We start from the raw sequence: 19313 nt of genomic DNA on the forward strand, positions 1-19313 counted from the left end.
CGGCCACTACATCATAGGAGGCTGTTCCAAAGTGAAGGACCCTTCGTATATAGCCCAGAAATGCAGCCTACATTTGGAGCAGTTTGACACCACTAATTTATCTTTAGCCCTCGACTACCCAGAGTTCTCTGTGCACATGCAATGCGGAAAAAAAAAAACAAAAAACAAAACAGCACCACATAAAATGGCAGAAAATGAAGCCTCCAGAGCAGAGTTAGTTTAAAAGTGTTTGTTTTTAGAATTAGAATTTAGTTCTGTAAAGAAATGAAACAGCCTGCTCTTCCTCGGCTGCAGCCTAGGCTTTGGAACGCAGATATTGACATTTATATTTTAGCAGCTTTCTGCTAATGGCAGGCCTGTGTCTTAGTGGTTCTTGGGTAGTTCCTGACCATCTGAACCAATTTCCTTTCAATTGAAGGTGACAGAGTAGGTCTTATTCCAGACCTTTGTAAAAATGTGTACTTGCATTCAAGAGTTTATGATTATCTTAGAATCTAAAGGTCGTCTAAAGAACATGATTGACTTGTGTATATCTATGCTAATTCCTTCTCAGATCTGCACTGAACTACTTTCCACTGTACTGTGTGTTGGTGAACAGCAAATAGCTGTAGTCAATCATGATCACTAACAAGAAGTTATGAGGCTTTGGTCAAAGCAAGTTAAAAGACTTTTGGGAACTTTCAGCACCAATGAATGAATAATCTAAGTATATTTTTGACTTTGATGGATAATTTTGACCTTGTGTTAATTTTTAGAAACCACCCAATTTAAACCAAAGTCTTGCTTTCCTCTATTATAGATGCATGTTGTACACTCATTCTGCAGAAGGACCAACATTACTAAAGCACATGATAAAACAAAAGATCCCCACACCTAGTGTGACAAATGTGGCATTAGTCAGGGACTACTTTTCTGATGTTCTAAGCAATGTCTATATTACCATGACAGCAATAGAGTAAATAATACCACTTAAAAAGGTGAATCATACTTGTAATATGGTTCTTGGACCATTGGATTGCCACTTGCAGCCCTACTCACTATTGAGAGCCTGTCCTATGACACAGGTTGCTGTCATTGGACCCCCTTCTGAGATGATTACCTAAAACATTCCTGCTGTGTTCTTACTCCAAAAACATGAAGAGCAGATATCTAAACCACTCAGCCGTATATTTATATGAAGTTCTCAGGAAAAAGCAATCAACATTCTGGAGCAACACCATCACCAACATTACTAATAAACCATGCAGTCATTACTAAACTAATCCTAGGCTGTGGCTTTCCAGTACTCTACACTTTCCTCCAATGCACTGCATACTTTTATGCAGACTTCATCAGTTCAATCTGTAACATGCACCCAGCCTGAAACTTGTCTATAGCAGGACCCCATAATACTGTGTCCCCTAACCAGTACGGTCATCATTCCATTTCTATCAGTTGCGTTTAGTTCTTACAATCACAATTCATTAAGTTCTTGTGAACCAGGGGCATTTCTAGACTGCTGGGTGTACTCTGGCACACAGATAGTGTGTAAGGTGGGCACTGCAGAGCCTCTTTGCTTCCCAGTAGTAAGGGCCAGGCAGCCTGTGTAAAAAAACAGATTACTCCAACCAATCAGGAGATGCTCTGAATACATACACATTAGTTTGCCTAGTCATTTTCAGAACTGTTGTAAAAGGCCCAGTTCTTTTCCTCATTCTGATTCTCTTTTCACGTTTTATTTATTCTTAAAGCACAAAACACAGCCCTGTTCATGGAAACTGTCAATTGGGACACATTACTGTATTGTAGCTCTGACAGAGGCTGTATGTAGTGCTGAAAGTTAGTGTTAGTCTGTCAGTCAGGGTAGCAGTCAGCTTTTATCAAAGCTGTCATTTAGTAAAACAGTAAATGTTCCATGAGCACAGATTAGCCAAAATGTGTTGATTTGCAATTCCTCATTATCAAGCTAAGAATGTCAAGCTGTAAGCAAATCTAAGAGACAGGGTTTTCCGAGAAACACATAAGCCGTGTTCTTACATTTGTTTTTTACAAAAAAAGCTCAGATTTATGATGTGTTTTTAAACAGCAGCATGTTTCACAGCTATGCTCTTATAATGATGGATCTGACTGTCCTCAGAAACAGAACAAATCCCAAATAAGAAAACGTTGAATGTCAGAATCTTCATCAGAATTGTGTAAGTGGGTTTTGAGCAGACATTTCTTCTGAAGAACGGTTGGGGAATAAGACCCATTTTTCCTACCCACTTGATATTGGACTGCATGTAGATCGTTACCTAAAATGCATTAGACACCCCTGTTCTAAATGTGTATGCTCAAATGAATGAATTCACAGCTGAATTTAACATTACTAAATTGTTAAACACTTTTTTAACATATTTGTATAGGGCTGGGCAATATGGTAAAAATATTGTATCACAGTATTTAAAGATATTTTCACTATACACAATATTTATCACAATACCCATGATCGCAGACAAAATGCATCTGTAGCGACAGATTCTTAAAAACTACTATTCAGATCTTGTCCCGTACTAAACACAGTTTTGTATTCCAAATGTGTTGCACTTCATCCAGTTAAACCAGTATAATTACTCTTGTAATTAAATGTGACGGGTTGACCAGTGTTCTTTAAGCATTGATGACATCCTCGATATGCTTAGAAAAGCATATTGTGAATCATGATAACAAAATAAAAGCCCGGGGAGCAGAGAGGGTAAAGGGCCTTGCTCATGGGCCCAACAGTGGCAACTTGCCAAGCCCGGGAATTTAACCCACAACCCTGTTATCGATAACCCGGCGCGCTAACCGCTGAGCCACCACTGCCCCTATAATATATATAATATAAAAAATATAATAAACTACCGTCATATTGTCCAGCTCTACTTTCATAGGTATTTTCTGTCATAAAATAATTAAAAAAACTTAGTTTTTAAAAAACGGTTCCCACTAAAGTTAATGATATTACCATAGACTCAACAATTGTGGTGTATGGTGAATAAGTGGAATTAATCAGTATTTTAGATGGAACGCAGAGTTAGCTTAGGGCCTCGCTGTAAATGTGATGCAGCAAACAACACATCATGCACAGAACAGCAGTTAAAAGCATTAGTTAGTTCATGTGTCAGTGTCATGCTGGCTAGGCGAGACAAGGGAACACTCGCAGGGACAGAGCAATGCAAGAATATAGTCTTTAATAATGAAACCAAACAAACAAACACAACAAAACGAGGCAGCAAAGTACAGGGTCCAAAAAAACAGAAACAGAAAACAAACAGGTGACAACAGAATTGGGGCTAAACCTGGGAAGACTACCTGAGGCTGGAACGTAGCCCGGGAGCAAAGCGAGAATGGGCAAATCAAACAAAGGGAGGAAGGCTAGAACTCAAAGAAACCAATGAAACTAGCAAAACAAAACCTCACCCCAAAACCGCACTCGTCAGGCGCTAATAAACTTACTTGACTAGAGTGCCAGGGAACCGGACGCCAAAACCCAGTGGCGACCAACCGGTGACCCAGACAGCAATCTCCTTCTGAACGTGAAACCGCTCCGATAGAGCATCCACTACCGAAACCTGTAGACTCTCCTAGAAGTCTCATGAACGTGAAGCCAACCTTACAGCTCGGCATGTACTTTTCTGATGTTCTAAGCAATGTCTATATTACCATGACAGCAATAGAGTAAATAATACCACTTAAAAAGGTGAATCATACTTGTAATATGGTTCTTGGACCATTGGATTGCCACTTGCAGCCCTACTCACTATTGAGAGCCTGTCCTATGACACAGGTTGCTGTCATTGGACCCCCTTCTGAGATGATTACCTAAAACATTCCTGCTGTGTTCTTACTCCAAAAACATGAAGAGCAGATATCTAAACCACTCAGCCGTATATTTATATGAAGTTCTCAGGAAAAAGCAATCAACATTCTGGAGCAACACCATCACCAACATTACTAATAAACCATGCAGTCATTACTAAACTAATCCTAGGCTGTGGCTTTCCAGTACTCTACACTTTCCTCCAATGCACTGCATACTTTTATGCAGACTTCATCAGTTCAATCTGTAACATGCACCCAGCCTGAAACTTGTCTATAGCAGGACCCCATAATACTGTGTCCCCTAACCAGTACGGTCATCATTCCATTTCTATCAGTTGCATTTAGTTCTTACAATCACAATGCATAAAGTTCTTGTGAACCAGGGGCATTTCTAGACTGCTGGGTGTACTCTGGCACACAGATAGTGTGTAAGGTGGGCACTGCAGAGCCTCTTTGCTTCCCAGTAGTAAGGGCCAGGCAGCCTGTGTAAAAAAACAGATTACTCCAACCAATCAGGAGATGCTCTGAATACATACACATTAGTTTGCCTAGTCATTTTCAGAACTGTTGTAAAAGGCCCAGTTCTTTTCCTCATTCTGATTCTCTTTTCACGTTTTATTTATTCTTAAAGCACAAAACACAGCCCTGTTCATGGAAACTGTCAATTGGGACACATTACTGTATTGTAGCTCTGACAGAGGCTGTATGTAGTGCTGAAAGTTAGTGTTAGTCTGTCAGTCAGGGTAGCAGTCAGCTTTTATCAAAGCTGTCATTTAGTAAAACAGTAAATGTTCCATGAGCACAGATTAGCCAAAATGTGTTGATTTGCAATTCCTCATTATCAAGCTAAGAATGTCAAGCTGTAAGCAAATCTAAGAGACAGGGTTTTCCGAGAAACACATAAGCCGTGTTCTTACATTTGTTTTTTACAAAAAAAGCTCAGATTTATGATGTGTTTTTAAACAGCAGCATGTTTCACAGCTATGCTCTTATAATGATGGATCTGACTGTCCTCAGAAACAGAACAAATCCCAAATAAGAAAACGTTGAATGTCAGAATCTTCATCAAAATTGTGTAAGTGGGTTTTGAGCAGACATTTCTTCTGAAGAACGGTTGGGGAATAAGACCCATTTTTCCTACCCACTTGACATTGGACTGCATGTAGATCGTTACCTAAAATGCATTAGACACCCCTGTTCTAAATGTATATGCTCAAATGAATGAATTCACAGCTGAATTTAACATTACTAAATTGTTAAACACTTTTTTAACATATTTGTATAGGGCTGGGCAATATGGTAAAAATATTGTATCACAGTATTTAAAGATATTTTCACTATACACAATATTTATCACAATACCCATGATCGCAGACAAAATGCATCTGTAGCGACAGATTCTTAAAAACTACTATTCAGATCTTGTCCCGTACTAAACACAGTTTTGTATTCCAAATGTGTTGCACTTCATCCAGTTAAACCAGTATAATTACTCTTGTAATTAAATGTGACGGGTTGACCAGTGTTCTTTAAGCATTGATGACATCTTCGATATGCTTAGAAAAGCATATTGTGTATCATGATAACAAAATAAAAGCCCGGGGAGCAGAGAGGGTAAAGGGCCTTGCTCATGGGCCCAACAGTGGCAACTTGCCAAGCCCGGGAATTTAACCCACAACCCTGTTATCGATAACCCGGCGCGCTAACCGCTGAGCCACCACTGCCCCTATAATATATATAATATAAAAAATATAATAAACTACCATCATATTGTCCAGCTCTACTTTTATAGGTATTTTCTGTCATAAAATGAAAAGTAGTTTTTAAAAAACGGTTTCCACAAAAGTTGATGATATTACCATAGACTCAACAATTGTGGTGTATGGTGAATAAGTGGAATTAATCAGTATTTTTAATAAGAATACAGTTTAAAAGGAAATGTTAAATACAGTAACACTGTGTACATTTCTACAGCAGAACATCACTGCTGCATTATTTAAGATGGAACGCAGAGTTAGCTTAGAGCCTCGCTGTAAATGTGATGCAGCAAACAACACATTGTGCACAGAACAGCAGTTAAAAGCATTAGTTAGTTCATGTGTCAGATGAGGAGGATTTAAATCTTCACTCTTTCATTAAATAGCTGTGCAATGACAAAGATACTGAATTCATTATATCAATTTGGAAATATATGACATTACTCCCATCCCGTCTTTTACTTGAATTACGTCTGGTTAGAAACCAAACTATCGTGGAAATGCTTTGTTTGGTTCTGAACCAGTGATTTGACTGCAGGGTAATAAAGGAACTGGGAGCTGAATGGTCAGGTAGGTCAGTCAGATTGGATTATAAAATATTAAAAAAAGTTTCTACCAAAGAAAATCAGTTTTGAATTATAGATTATAGAAATTGTGGTTTGATGGTGATTTTACTGCTGTTTATTATTGTGCATTATTTTACTTAAGGTGTGTGGCTGTATTATTTATAAAAACACAAAGATCAGATCGGATTGGTATAGTCTGATTGGATTGGAATCAAATTGGATTTGATTGGATCAAAACTTTGTATCTTCAAAATTGTAACTTAACAGAAAAATGAAAAAGCTCAAGTCAACGTGAAACGATTTTGATTCCACGTCATGATAAACCATTTCTTTTGGTCTGTTCTTCATAAAATTTGATATTTAATTCGCAAAAATGAAGATACAATGTTCTTTCATAACAGTGACAATAGGTTTGATTTGATTGGGTTAATATTCTGGTGTCCATGCTCTATTTGCTTCTAGCCTTTCACGATGACTAACATTACCCTACATAAACATGCATTAAGCCTTGCTGCAAAGGCAGTTTTTTACCTCGGAAGGGGCTGCTTGAATGAAAAGTGATGCTTGCTGGAATATGCCTATTTATGTAGGTTTAGGTCAGTTGCTGTGAATGGCTTATGCAGGTGCCTGAGTGATCCTTTAAAAAACATCAGATATATTCTCGTCTCTTTATTTAGGAGGTTCTTCATTTAGGAGGTTCTTTAGCTTTTCGTTACCTTCTGTACTCTATTCTTTAGTCACGATGTTGAGCCCAAATGACTTAAGTCTAGTTAAATCTTATCTTTTCTCTCCATCTTCTTTCCCCAAAAATAGAAAGACTGATGCCCATACTCAGAGCTGAGTACACGGCTACAGCTCAGCAGCTTGTAGGAAACAATAAGACAGAAAAGCAGAGAAGGAGAGAGAGAAAGAGCGAGAGAGCACCAGGAAAAAGGGGCGTTATAAGGGCAGTCTATGTAATACACATGGGTATGACCAAAAATCTCCCCCTCTTTTCCTTTCACCCTTTCTTCTTTCTCGCTCTCTCTCTCTCTGTCTCTCTCTGCCTTGCACACATCAGCCCAGAGGCAAGGCACGCTCTGGTGTGCGGAATACAGACATAGCTCAGTGAACAGAGGCACGTGGAGGGCAGACCCAGACAAAGCTAGTTCTGCCTGATTTTCCCTTTGGTCAGATTTGATTTACTGGTTCAACATCAGGGTTGCTGCGCTGTGCAGCAGGGCTTGGTGCAGGTAAGGTTCACTGATTTCTTTTGAAATACTGAGCAAGTTTGGTTATTTTTTTTTTGGGGGGGGGGGGGGGGATTTCACTCCATCCTTTCAAGTCAGATTTGGATTCTGTAGGAAATGTTTCAAGTGTGTTGTAAATGCAAAAATGGGATCTATCTAAAGATTTACATTAAGAGATTTTGTCAGCTGCTAATGCCTATGGTTAAATGACTGTACATCTGAAATCTGCTTCTGGTGCTTGTCTCTGTACTGAAGAGGCTGTGGTCAATGTTTTATTCATTCATTTCCTTCAGATATAACGTCTGTATGGACTGTCAGAATTCTTCGTTACTTGACATTTACCAACCTCTCTTTATGCTTTACACTCTAACTCAAAAGAGTTATATATAGCACTGAACAAGAGTTTAATTGATCCTTATGGATGCTTTAGGTTCATATTTTAGAGCTTCCATAAAGCACCATATTCAAGAAAAGAACCATGCAATTGTTCTTTGGGTTGTCATGGCTTTATATATAGATTATCGTACTGTGTCTTTAAGATGGAAATATGTAAATGACCTCTGTTCTAAATGACTGCTCTGTATTGTACCTTGTTCAAAAACAGTCTGCAATGCAACACCCCATATAACTTCAGTAAGAATGGGTGGGCTACAATGTTTGGAAACGAGATGTGTGGATTTAAAGAACTTTATAACGGTTCTACACTAATTTAAGGGTTCTTTTTAGAACATCTAATCATATAAAAGTACTTTAATCTTCGTAAGCACACCATTACGAAAGGATTTTTTATTGCAAGGATCCCCTTTTAATAGAGGTTATTTACTGGCATCACGTTCCCACTGGAACACGCCCCCTTTAGTCGGACTGAGTGGCAAAACATTCTGCAACGCGGCTACGTTTATTAGAGAACATGGCCAAACCCGAAGTAAAACAAGGACTCAACAGCAATCCACTCAAAAGACTAAAGACCCAATGGTCCACGTTTAATGTTGTATGACTGTTAGTCAGGAACGTTCAGCTAACTGAGGCGCAAGTCACACACGTTTAGAGGATAAAGCTTCATATGTAGGAGCACTAAATCGAGTAAATGATCTTATGACTGTACGGCCCATTTAGTGGACTGCTTCATCCAGATTTTTAATTGCTTTTGTTGCTAAATTCGCATCTACATTGGTTTGTTTTTTTTTTCATCTGTTTTCAGAGCATGACTTCGCCATGACTTCGACTTTGTTTCAGTGCCTGGATTCCAGAATTACAGCAATCTGTTCATTTCAGTTTTCTTTAGCTTTCGGCAGTCTGTAAAAGGACAGCTATGAATTCTTGCTGAGTTGGAATGTACAGCCAATCACACAACAGCTCTATGCTATTTTGTGTTTTAGCATTTATACTGAACGCTATACTGAACGCTAACGCTGCCACTCATCTTTTTGCTACTCAGTTGCCGTGGATGCAGTGAATCATGTTAGACACCGTTTTTAGTTTTCTCCACTGTTTGAAGGCTGTCGCTGCTCTTTACACTGTGTCTAGTTCTGGATAAACGGACCAATAGAAATGCTCTAAATTACTTAGATTAAACTCTGATTTTACTTTAACATTTTTGCCTTCTCCTGTAAATTCACCATTTTGGAGATACGTGTTCTTTGATGGACAGCTGCCATTTAAAGCATGCAAGTATGTTGCTTTTTGTGACATCACAAAAATAATTAATAAAATGGGCTGCTTTTGTAATAATAATAAATAATAAAATGGGCTGCTTTTGCAGCTTATTTAGTATCGCAAACAATGTTTACAAACTCCATGAAACTGTTATTTGGAAAAGATAGAAAGAGAAAGTAGTTTTTCCGTAACATGGGCTCTTTAAGAGAAAACTCCTGCTCACTAACTCTCCACTGTGATGTAACTGTCAGCCTGTGGGATGGATGAGAAACAGCCAGTTTGTGTGTGATGGGAAGGCAAAAAAAAAAATCTCTGGATGGCGTGGGTGCTGGTGAATAAAGTGCATTAGCTCAGCATTTCAAATGATGACATTATTTCTCCATGTTCAAGCAGTGCTGGGATTAGCCTTTATGTTTTAGCAGAAAGTACGTTCTGTTATTTAAAGACTGCCATTTCATTTAAGCTAATGAAATAAGCACTGCTGTGGTTTACTGCTATGAGTCCATCCCTTTTTCCATCCGCCATACAGCCTGCTATCAATCTGATTCAGTCTATTCACTTCCACAGTGATGCATGTTTTCCATTACTGCATGCGCTGAGGAGCCACACACACAATTCAAACTGAAAGGAGGCCTTCTATATATAGGACTGCACAAATCCTTTTTAAATAGGTAAATTTAATGCTAAAAAAGCATGCCAGCTTTGTAAATATCAACATGTATGTCAAACAAAAAAGGAAGTTAAGATGGGGTGGTAAGCCACAAGAAATTGAAGGTGCTATAGAGAACGGGACTATGGTTGCAGAAGGTGGTTTTAATTAAGGCAGAGTCTCCTGAGGCCGAAACAGACGATGACAGGTGGTGGGAAAATGCACTCAGAAGAAGAGTATGCGGCTCAGGGTGCCCGACCAAAGCCATGTGGTGGTCCCCCTCCTGATCCACAGAAGCTGCCTGGGATGTCAGAGCTGGCAGCTCTCCACACAGCGAGAGCGTAAAGCGAGACTCCTGCTGGATTTCCGTAACTTGAGAACCAGCTTTTCTAGAAGCATTCCAGATGAAGCGAACATTGACCATGGTGCTCCTGCTGCAGCTGGAACACTAAGATCCTTGATGACTTCGCTATCTACAGACAACTGCCAGTGCTGGAAATATCCTCTTTGTCTGATCAAGGGCCTAGAAAGGTGTATCAGACAGCCAGAAATGCCAGTGCTCCAAATCTTTGATGTGGCCAAGTGAGGAGTGGGCTTACCGACTTCTACTGCTGGCAAGCAAGGCCAATTTAGGATGTCTAACTCAAATCCAGACGTGAGGGAGGGACTGTTTCCTGAATTCAGCGTCTCTTCAGAAATCTACCATCAGTGGTTCAGAAGGGAGTTCATACCAGGAGGAGAGGCTGCAACCGAGGCTTATCACTGTCTGAAAAGCCTCAGCCTCCAGCAGGTGAAGCTAGAACTACACAGTAAAGAGGAGACACAGGAGATCATCTGTCTGGAACAGAAAGGGGTCCTAGCAGGAGAGGTCCACATCTGCGTCCAGTAGCATGAACTGGCCAATAGACTGGTTGCAGCACAGTTCCTGAATGCTTGATGGGGCTTGTATTTACCGTCACCACCGCAAGTGACAAGATTCTGTCAAAGCAATAATAATACTTATCTGGAACAAGGCCAGCCTAAAGATGTTTTTATTGGTGGCAATAAGAACATAAAGCTGTCATGCTACGTGTTTCCTTACTGGAAAGAAGAGAGACAGTGACAAGCTAATAGAGGAGAAGCCAGGATGCCTTTTTTGAACTTTTGACAATGGTCAATGGTCAGTGCTGTTACTAAAGGGGGATTTGTGCCACCTAACAAGGTTGACTAAAATGAACCATATGTGAAAGAAGATTTGAAACCCTACTCTACAGCTGACGTAACTCCTGGGGTTCCGCCCATGTGTTTATTTTTGCATGGGAGTATAGATCGAAACACATGATAATAAGCAGGGACTTACCAGTGCTAACTGACTTAGGGATGTTCTCTCAACTGCTTGTGTTGACACACTCTCAAACCAAACCTGAAGTTTAATCACTACCCTTGGTGTGATGGCCTATTTAAGGGATGTAAGAAAAGCCTGCAAAAGTCAGGAAAGCAGACAAAAAGCACCCACCAGACCCAACAAATCTCACCACTGGTTAAACCAGTCAATGGCAGGACCCCATAATAAATGAAGGTTTCCCCTGAAAATTGTGTGTTGAAGCCAAAGGAGAATGTGGCAGTGGCTTCCTCAGTTTAAAAGAAAAATACATTCAGGAAAATAGCATTCTTTACTTGGCCACAGAGGCATTTCGCATGCTGTTGAACAACTCTTTTTAAAGTATGGTTTCCTGATGAAATCCTCATTGACCAAGGCATAATATTTACCTCTTATCTGATGGCCTTATTAAAAAGTTCAATTAAACTCCATCAAAGTCCATGCTCAGGAGGTTTGTGTCAGACACTGCAAAAGGCTGTGACAGGTGATTGCCCTTCATCCTTTTTGTTTATAAGAAAGGACCACAAGCTTTAACTAGCATTTGACTTTTTTGCTTCATGGCTGGTTCATCCAAAGATCTTGGATGCCACTGTTGGGAGCACAAGCCACAAGGGGGCAAAGCAGTGGCGATGTCTTGTAGACTAGAGATTGTCTAACAGAAAGTGGGGCTGTCTCCGAACCAAAGAAGTGGGTAATGATAAATAGTAATAATAATATAGTAATGATAATAAATATCCATGATATAAGTGCTCTGATTAAGGCTTAGTGTTTTTAAAGCTGCAGTTGGTGGGATGGAGGAGAGTGTGGACTTGATCAGAAAACTCTAATGAACTTTTTTGGATTTATATAATTATTTCAAAATCTAAATTCAAATCAAGCATGAATCAAGAAGGGTTAATTAACTTGTCCGGAAGAACTGTGGTCTAGACCTAGCATCATTTTTTAAATCCTTTTAGGTCCCCTAGATCCTTCCTACTCTAATAAGCCATTCTGATGTTTACCCTGGTTCTGCATCAGGCTTGGTCAAAAGTTTCTATGTTGGTTTCTTCTGTTTATCTGTCAGGTCAGCTGTTGTTGGCAAAGGAGGCCTGTAGTTCAATGAGTTTCTGTTTCTCTGTCTTCACAGTTGCAAACATTTGCACATTTGCTGCTCACTTATCACTGAGTTAGCATGTGCACAAGCACATGGTTGTTTCTGATTGGTTGTTTTGATTCAGGCATGTTGGATACTTGGAACTGGAATTAAGAGCATTGGTGGGGGGGAACTAATGTTTTCACTGATTATCACACGTGTGCTACTGTAAGATTGATGATGTTGTGAATATCATTTTAATACGGGTTACCTACAGCTGCTTTAAAAAAGAAACATCAGATAAGTATTAAACATTTATCTAAACATTAAATCAACTGAATAGTCTTTGGCAGAAAAGTGAAAAATAAGCAAACAATAATGTTGGTCTGAGAGCTGAGTCATTTTGCTCTTTCTAAACTTTCACCGTTTCCCATCTGTTTGAAGAATAAATTCAAACCCGCAGAGTTCCACCATAATACTTTCCCATCTGCTTCTTTATAGTTTGGAGGGTGAAGTTTAGCACACATAGCTGTCAAGTCTCACTTTTTACTCTTGAATATATTAGATTATTTTGTCTTTGCTGCAGTCTTACAGCCATGCATGTAAAACAAATGTACAATATGCAACAATAAGATCAACGCCGGGGTCTACTAATCATTTACATTGCACTCAGTTTTACTTGAAAATACAGGTCCTAAAAAAAGCCCAGCGAGATTTTGAACAGATTGAGATTTAGAAAAACTGTATTTTGATTTAATTTTGTTTCATCAAGAAGTACAATTTTAAAATATAAATTCAGATTAAGTGTGTAGGCATGCTGTAAGTATAGCCATCTCAGGTACAAGCTTGGATAATAATTAAGACGATTATCAAGTATTATGTAAGAGTAAACCATACATTTGTGAAAAACATTGATTACCTTCATGTGCAGTTGCATCTTTGCAGGAGTGTCAGTTTTTAAAGGTGATGTACTATAGGTGTTAAAAGTAGGACAAATGGGCAGACTGTGATGGCTAGACGACTGGGTTAGAGCATCTCCATCAGCAACATCAGCAGGTCTTGTTGGGTGTTCCCATTATTCAGTGTATAATACCTACCAAAACTGGTTCAAGAAAGGAACCACCTGTAACTGGCGACAGGGTTATTGATGCAATTCGTGGAGGCTCCACCTCACAACTTACAGGACTTAAAGAATTTACTGTTAACGTCTTGGTGCCAGATACCACAGAATGCCTTCAGATGTCTTGTGGAGTTCATGCCTTGAATAGTTAGATCTGTTGTGGCGGCACAGTAGGGACCTACTCAGTATTAGGTAGGTGGTGTTAATGTTATGGCTGATCGGTGTTTACCTGGTAAAAGGTGATATGTACTGGACCTTTCTATAATGTCATACAATAATAATGTCAAAACTTTATTAAAATAAGATAGCATAGTACATGCTTACATGTGCTTACACTGCTTTGCCAACAAAGTGTTCTTGTGAAGAGTAAAATGTCATGCTTCTACACATTTGAAGGTATTGAGACAAAGCTCATGTAGAGAGAAGAGACTTCAGACTGAAGTACTGCTAATCACTGTAAATTGTGAGGAAGTAAAAATGGAAGACATTATCATCACACAATCAAATAATAATCATTATAGGTCTATAAATAACACACAACCTATGCAGAACTGCTTCAGCTCAGTGACATTTATAGGGATCAAGTACGAACTGCACATTTCAGATCCTGCCACAACAACTCGGTTTGTCTCTCTAATTATCTGACAAAGTCTTGCTAAAGTTTTACATTTTTAGTTTTGTTTCATGGATAGAATTGCCTGTGTGCTTTGGGTCATTGTCTTGTTGCATGACCGAGTGAAAAGTGTTCTCTATTAAGGATGACAGCTTTGTCATTATCCTTCTCTCCCCAACTGAATCCAGTGTGCATGTCAGGACAGAGCTTGTCAGACTTTATCAAGCCTCCTTCTGTCTGCTGTTGTGGAGCTGTTACCCCAGAAGATAACTCAATTAAAATGTCTCATTATTAATAAGCATCATAGTTATTTGACAAGTAGCAAGATGTCAACACCCTGATGCAACATCCTGAAGGCATACCCAAACCTTCACACTACCACCACCATGCTGTACAATTGCAATTAGGTTCAAACTTAGAAAACCAGTGTTAGGTTTTTACTGAGACACATTATTGACAAACAGTGTATCCTGCTCTTGTTGGAGTATCTGTCTCTACTGCCCAGGGTAGGCTTTCAACTAAGTATTGAAGCAAGGATTTAATTTCATTTCACAAGAGTGTGAGGTGAGGATGTTGGATGATCACCACTCTACCTCATCCCCAACTCCCCAACTCATTTTGAAAGGATTTGATGGAGCACCATCATTCCAGAAAACACTGGCATTATACATGGTGCCAATAGGTCCATGTTTATCTACTTCAGGGCGTCCTATTCTATTGACAGAAACTCTCTACATGATGTGTGTGTGTGTGCATTTGCAGATCTGTGTCAGCAATGGATGCAACTTAAAGTAGCTGAATGTATTCATTACAATGACTAGCCTTGAACTGAAGCACTGATCATTACTGATCCTAATTAGCTCTTTAATTTAGTTTATTATCTGGGGGTTAAACACATTTTTACCCCTGATGATGGCATAATTGATACCTTGCACACCTCAGACATAATCAAATCTAAATCTAATAACTAATCAAATCTAAAATATGTGCACAAATTGTAAAATTTAAACACTTAAAACTAAACTACTAAAAATTCTCTCTTAAGCAACATCATTCATGTTATATGTTTTTGCTATCCCTTTTCTGCTGTGACACTGAGAATATCCCCACTGTGGGACTAATTGGGGATTATCTTATCTCATCTTATCTTATCCTATTGCATTATTCATGACCCGAAAGCATGCCCAAACTTTTACACGACCACCACCATGCTTTACAGTTGGTATTAGGTTTTTACTTTGAAAACCAGTGTTAGAACAAAAGTATTGGGACACCTGTTCATTTATTGTTTCTTTGAAATCAAGGGCATTGGCCTTGAAATTGATCCTGCTTTTGTTGGAGTAGCTGTCTCCACTGGCCAGGGAAGGCTTTCTACTGGATTGCGAAGCATAATTCTTCACACTGCTGTAACTGAGTAGTATAGGTATACATAGACAGAAGAGATATTCAAGGCCTCCTTTCTTCCAAAAATGGGATGAGCAAGGGCCCCTGTTCTGTTTTGTATTTCTGTTTCTAGGAGAACTTCATGTTTTCAATCTTCGATCACAAGATTTTCCTGGCGAACCTAAATGTGATTCATTTGATCAGTTAAATGACTTCCAAAACAACAAGATGCAACAGTGAGCATTCTTACTAGTGAACCTGCAGCTTAATATACTACAAATGCATATATCTATAGATGTAAAGTACATCAATAACATAACATGAAACTAATAGGAATCTGTTTATGAAGATGATTGATCCCTAATTATCTTACAAATTCCACAACCCACTCTTTTATACCTAAAAATAAATCACAGACTTTTAATGACCACCTCTCAAAAGAGTGCTACTACATACACTGGCAGCTTTGCTCACACAATAGCCAAGAGCTGACTAGACAGACGACAGCTGGATATTTTCTGTCTGAGAACAGTCATCAGCAGCTCCAGGTCTCCACACTATTGCTGCATGCTTGCCAGGGGGAAATGTAACGAATTGTTAAAAAAACAAAAAAAAAGTCTGAAGACCAGGGCCGCTCCAGCCTGAGCGTATGACACGCACACTCACACGAGGTCTGCACTGCTGTGAACCAGGGATAACAGATGGCTTGAGGTGGGGGCCAACATTCTTCATCCCTCTTTTCCATGTGGGAAAGTTCCCTCAATGCTGCCAGGACAAGGAAAAGCAATAAAGACCCAGTCATTTTGGATTATAATTTAGGGAAAACAGAGATATTTATTTCAGTCACTGCCACTGAGAATATCCCTTTAAATATCCAAATGCTGAGGGAGTGTGTCCTTGGTCAACCCTATGTCAGTTTTGTGTGATATAAAGAGGAAGGTTTATGTGCGGTATCACTTTGTCCCAAGTGATATAATGCTAATTAGCCACAATAACTTCCATTCTGGCTTGGTTTATTGCAAAGCACCTGAGAGTCCTGGCTCTGGAAGAACTTTTGCTGGCAAACTACTTGCCATTACCGTAACACCCATTAATGCTAAATGAGTTAGCTGCAGTGTTTCAGTAAAAAAAAAAACAAATCCATTCGCAGTATAAGGTCAAAAGGTAAAGGTATTACAGTTTCCGTCAAACTGCAGACTAGTCATTAACTGAATCTCATTTATTCAACTCTTCAGTACTAGTTACTGTTATGGAATTTAGCTGACACTCTTATCCAGAGTGACTTACAGTTTAGTCACGTTGACAGAAGGAGGCGAATGTACAGTTAGGAGTCTTGCCCAAGAACCAAGACCAAGCTATGATTTGCTTTACTACTAAAAATGGACAAATCAATTGACAAACTTACATCAGTATTTTAAATATTGTAATTATGGAAAGTAATTACTTCTGAAAAGTTTGGAAAGTTGTGCAATTATCAAGGGTGACATTTGAGGGGTGCAATATCAACTCCTTCATTATACTTTAAATAGATGTTATGATCTATTTATGTAGATATCCAGACAACTCCAAAAGGTCTACATGCTGTCCTTTGAGTATCTGTGTTTTTTTTGTTATTATTTGTTTGTTTGTTTGTATTTGTAGTTGATTCCACATCTGGTGTGTTTGGTTTATAACAGGCCGTTCTAGCTTCCAACTGTGCCTAGAAAGCGTTCCAGTGCAAACTCTGAGTCTCCAGTAACATGAGGACAAACGGCCTAGTTCTGAGATGTCTGGTCTTCACATTGCTGATGAAGTTGAATCAAGCTGGCTTGGTAAAGAAGATTCTACAGCACCAGAAGCACATTCTGCCAGCTCCAAGTATACACAATATCACCCACTCCGACCCCGAAAAGCCAGTCATCTTCAGTCACGTCTACACCATCAATGTCCCAGAGAGCTCCCTCTGCTCAGAGAACCCAGATTCTCCTGCAGATTCAAAGCTTGAGCCAAAAGATGGGCCGGCTGAATCGGACGCCTCTGATTACACCTTAGATGGGCAAAATCAGATTGTCTTCACTCATCGCATCAACATCCCCAAGCAGGCATGTGGCTGCACAAATGGCCTTCCTGAACTAAAAGAGCTTCTGAGCCGACTGGAAATGTTGGAGGGAGAAGTATCCACACTTAGAGAGCAGTGCGGAGGGGAGTCCACCTGCTGCAGTGCGCAGGTCACAGGTACACATTTGCATATACAATGATCAGCCATAACTTTAATACCACCTGCCTAATATTGAGTAGGTCCCCCTTGTACTGACCACTGCATACCAGAAAAATCTGCCTGAAGTTTTGGAGATATTCTGACCCAGTCGTCTAGCCATCGCAATTTGGCCCTTTTCAAAGTGTCTCAGATTCTTATGCTTGACCATTGGTCCTGTGAACACCAACTGTTCACTTTCTGCCTAATATAACACACTCCTTGACAGATGCCACTGTAGATGTAGAAGACATTCAATGGGTGCTACATTCAATGGCCACAACAGATCTAACTATTCAAGGCATGAACTCCACAAGACATCTGATGGGATGCTAATGTTATGGCTGATGGCGGTGTACATTTAAGTCTAATTTTGAAGTTCATAATGGAAAAGGGCTGTCAAAGTTAAAGTCTTCTAACATGTCAACTTGATAAATTATTAACACCACTAAGCAGCAGTTTATAATCACAGTTTTCATCTCTCATTTTTGCCATTTCACAACAGGGGAGGTAGGAACCAAGCCCTACTGCAGTGGCCGTGGAAACTACAGCATTGACATCTGTGCTTGCGTCTGTGAGAAAGGCTGGAAGGGCCCCAACTGCACGCTGCCCGACTGTCCTCACGATTGCAGCGATCAGGGTCGTTGCGTCGATGGGAAATGTGAATGCTTTGAGGGCTACTCCGGGGAGGATTGCAGTATGGAGGTCTGTCCTGTTGACTGTGGTGAGAATGGTCAATGCATCAACGGGGCCTGCATTTGTGCTGAGGGTTTCACTGGTGATGACTGCTCGCAAACAGCTTGCCTCAATGACTGCCTGGGCCGTGGCCGCTGCGTGGAAGGAGACTGCGTGTGTGACGAGCCCTGGACAGGTTTTGACTGCTCAGAGCTCATCTGCCCACGTGACTGCTATGACCGTGGACGTTGTGTCAATGGCACTTGCTACTGCGATGAAGGCTTCCGAGGAGAAGACTGCGGAGAGCGAGTCTGCCCCAGGAACTGCATGGGCCAAGGCTTCTGCGTGGAGAGCCGGTGCGTTTGCAATGCTGGCTATACGGGGGAAGACTGCGCCACACTTACCTGCCCCAACAACTGCAATGAAAGGGGTCGCTGTTTCAATGGAATGTGCATTTGCAACAGTGGCTTCCAAGGTGAGGACTGCAGTGTTCTGTCCTGTCCTAACAACTGCTACAACAGAGGACGCTGCATTAACGGCCAATGCGAGTGTGATGCTGGTTTTTATGGGGACGACTGTGCAGAGCTTTCCTGTTCCAACAACTGCAATGGCCAGGGGCACTGCGTTAATGGGCAGTGTGTGTGTGTGGAGGGATTTGGTGGTGAGGACTGCAGCATTAAAACCTGCCCATCCCACTGCTATGGCCAGGGTCATTGCGTGGATGGCAAATGTGTGTGCTTTGTAGGCTTCCAAGGCGAAGACTGCAGTGAGCTTAGCTGCCCCAACAACTGTCTGAATCGCGGCCTCTGTGTAGCTGGGCAGTGTATCTGTAACGAAGGCTTCACCGGAGAGGACTGCAGTCAGAAGAAATGCCCCAATGACTGCCTAGGTAATGGATACTGTGTGGATGGCCGCTGCATCTGCAAGGAGGGCTTTGTAGGCGAGGACTGCTCGATTGAATCCTGTCCCACCGCCTGCAACAATCATGGGCGCTGCATCAATGGCGTGTGTCTCTGTGATGAGGGTTTTGCGGGCAGAGACTGTGGAGAACGAAAATGCCTAAACCACTGCCATGGACTGGGCCAGTGTGTGGATGGACAGTGCATCTGTGATGAAGGATACATTGGCGAGGACTGTTCAGAAGGTAAGGAAAATCTCCATCCAAACAACAAGCTCCC

General features: G+C 40.5%; 1 protein-coding gene across 1 annotated transcript in view; it reads left to right on the forward strand.

Annotated features, from left to right (window-relative positions):
- Positions 1–7170: 7170 nt before the first annotated feature.
- The window catches only part of tnca (tenascin Ca), a 51567-nt gene continuing 39424 nt past the window's right edge, over positions 7171–19313 (forward strand). Inside the window, exons 1-3 of the mRNA XM_072673620.1 lie at positions 7171–7377; positions 16904–17441; positions 17966–19279. Of these exons, the coding sequence (XP_072529721.1) occupies positions 16967–17441; positions 17966–19279 (1789 nt within the window). The 5' untranslated portion in view covers positions 7171–7377; positions 16904–16966. The remainder of the gene's footprint in view (positions 7378–16903; positions 17442–17965; positions 19280–19313) is intronic.

This window comes from Salminus brasiliensis, chromosome 1 (genome assembly GCF_030463535.1).
Source record: "Salminus brasiliensis chromosome 1, fSalBra1.hap2, whole genome shotgun sequence".
Lineage (NCBI taxonomy): Eukaryota > Metazoa > Chordata > Actinopteri > Characiformes > Bryconidae > Salminus > Salminus brasiliensis.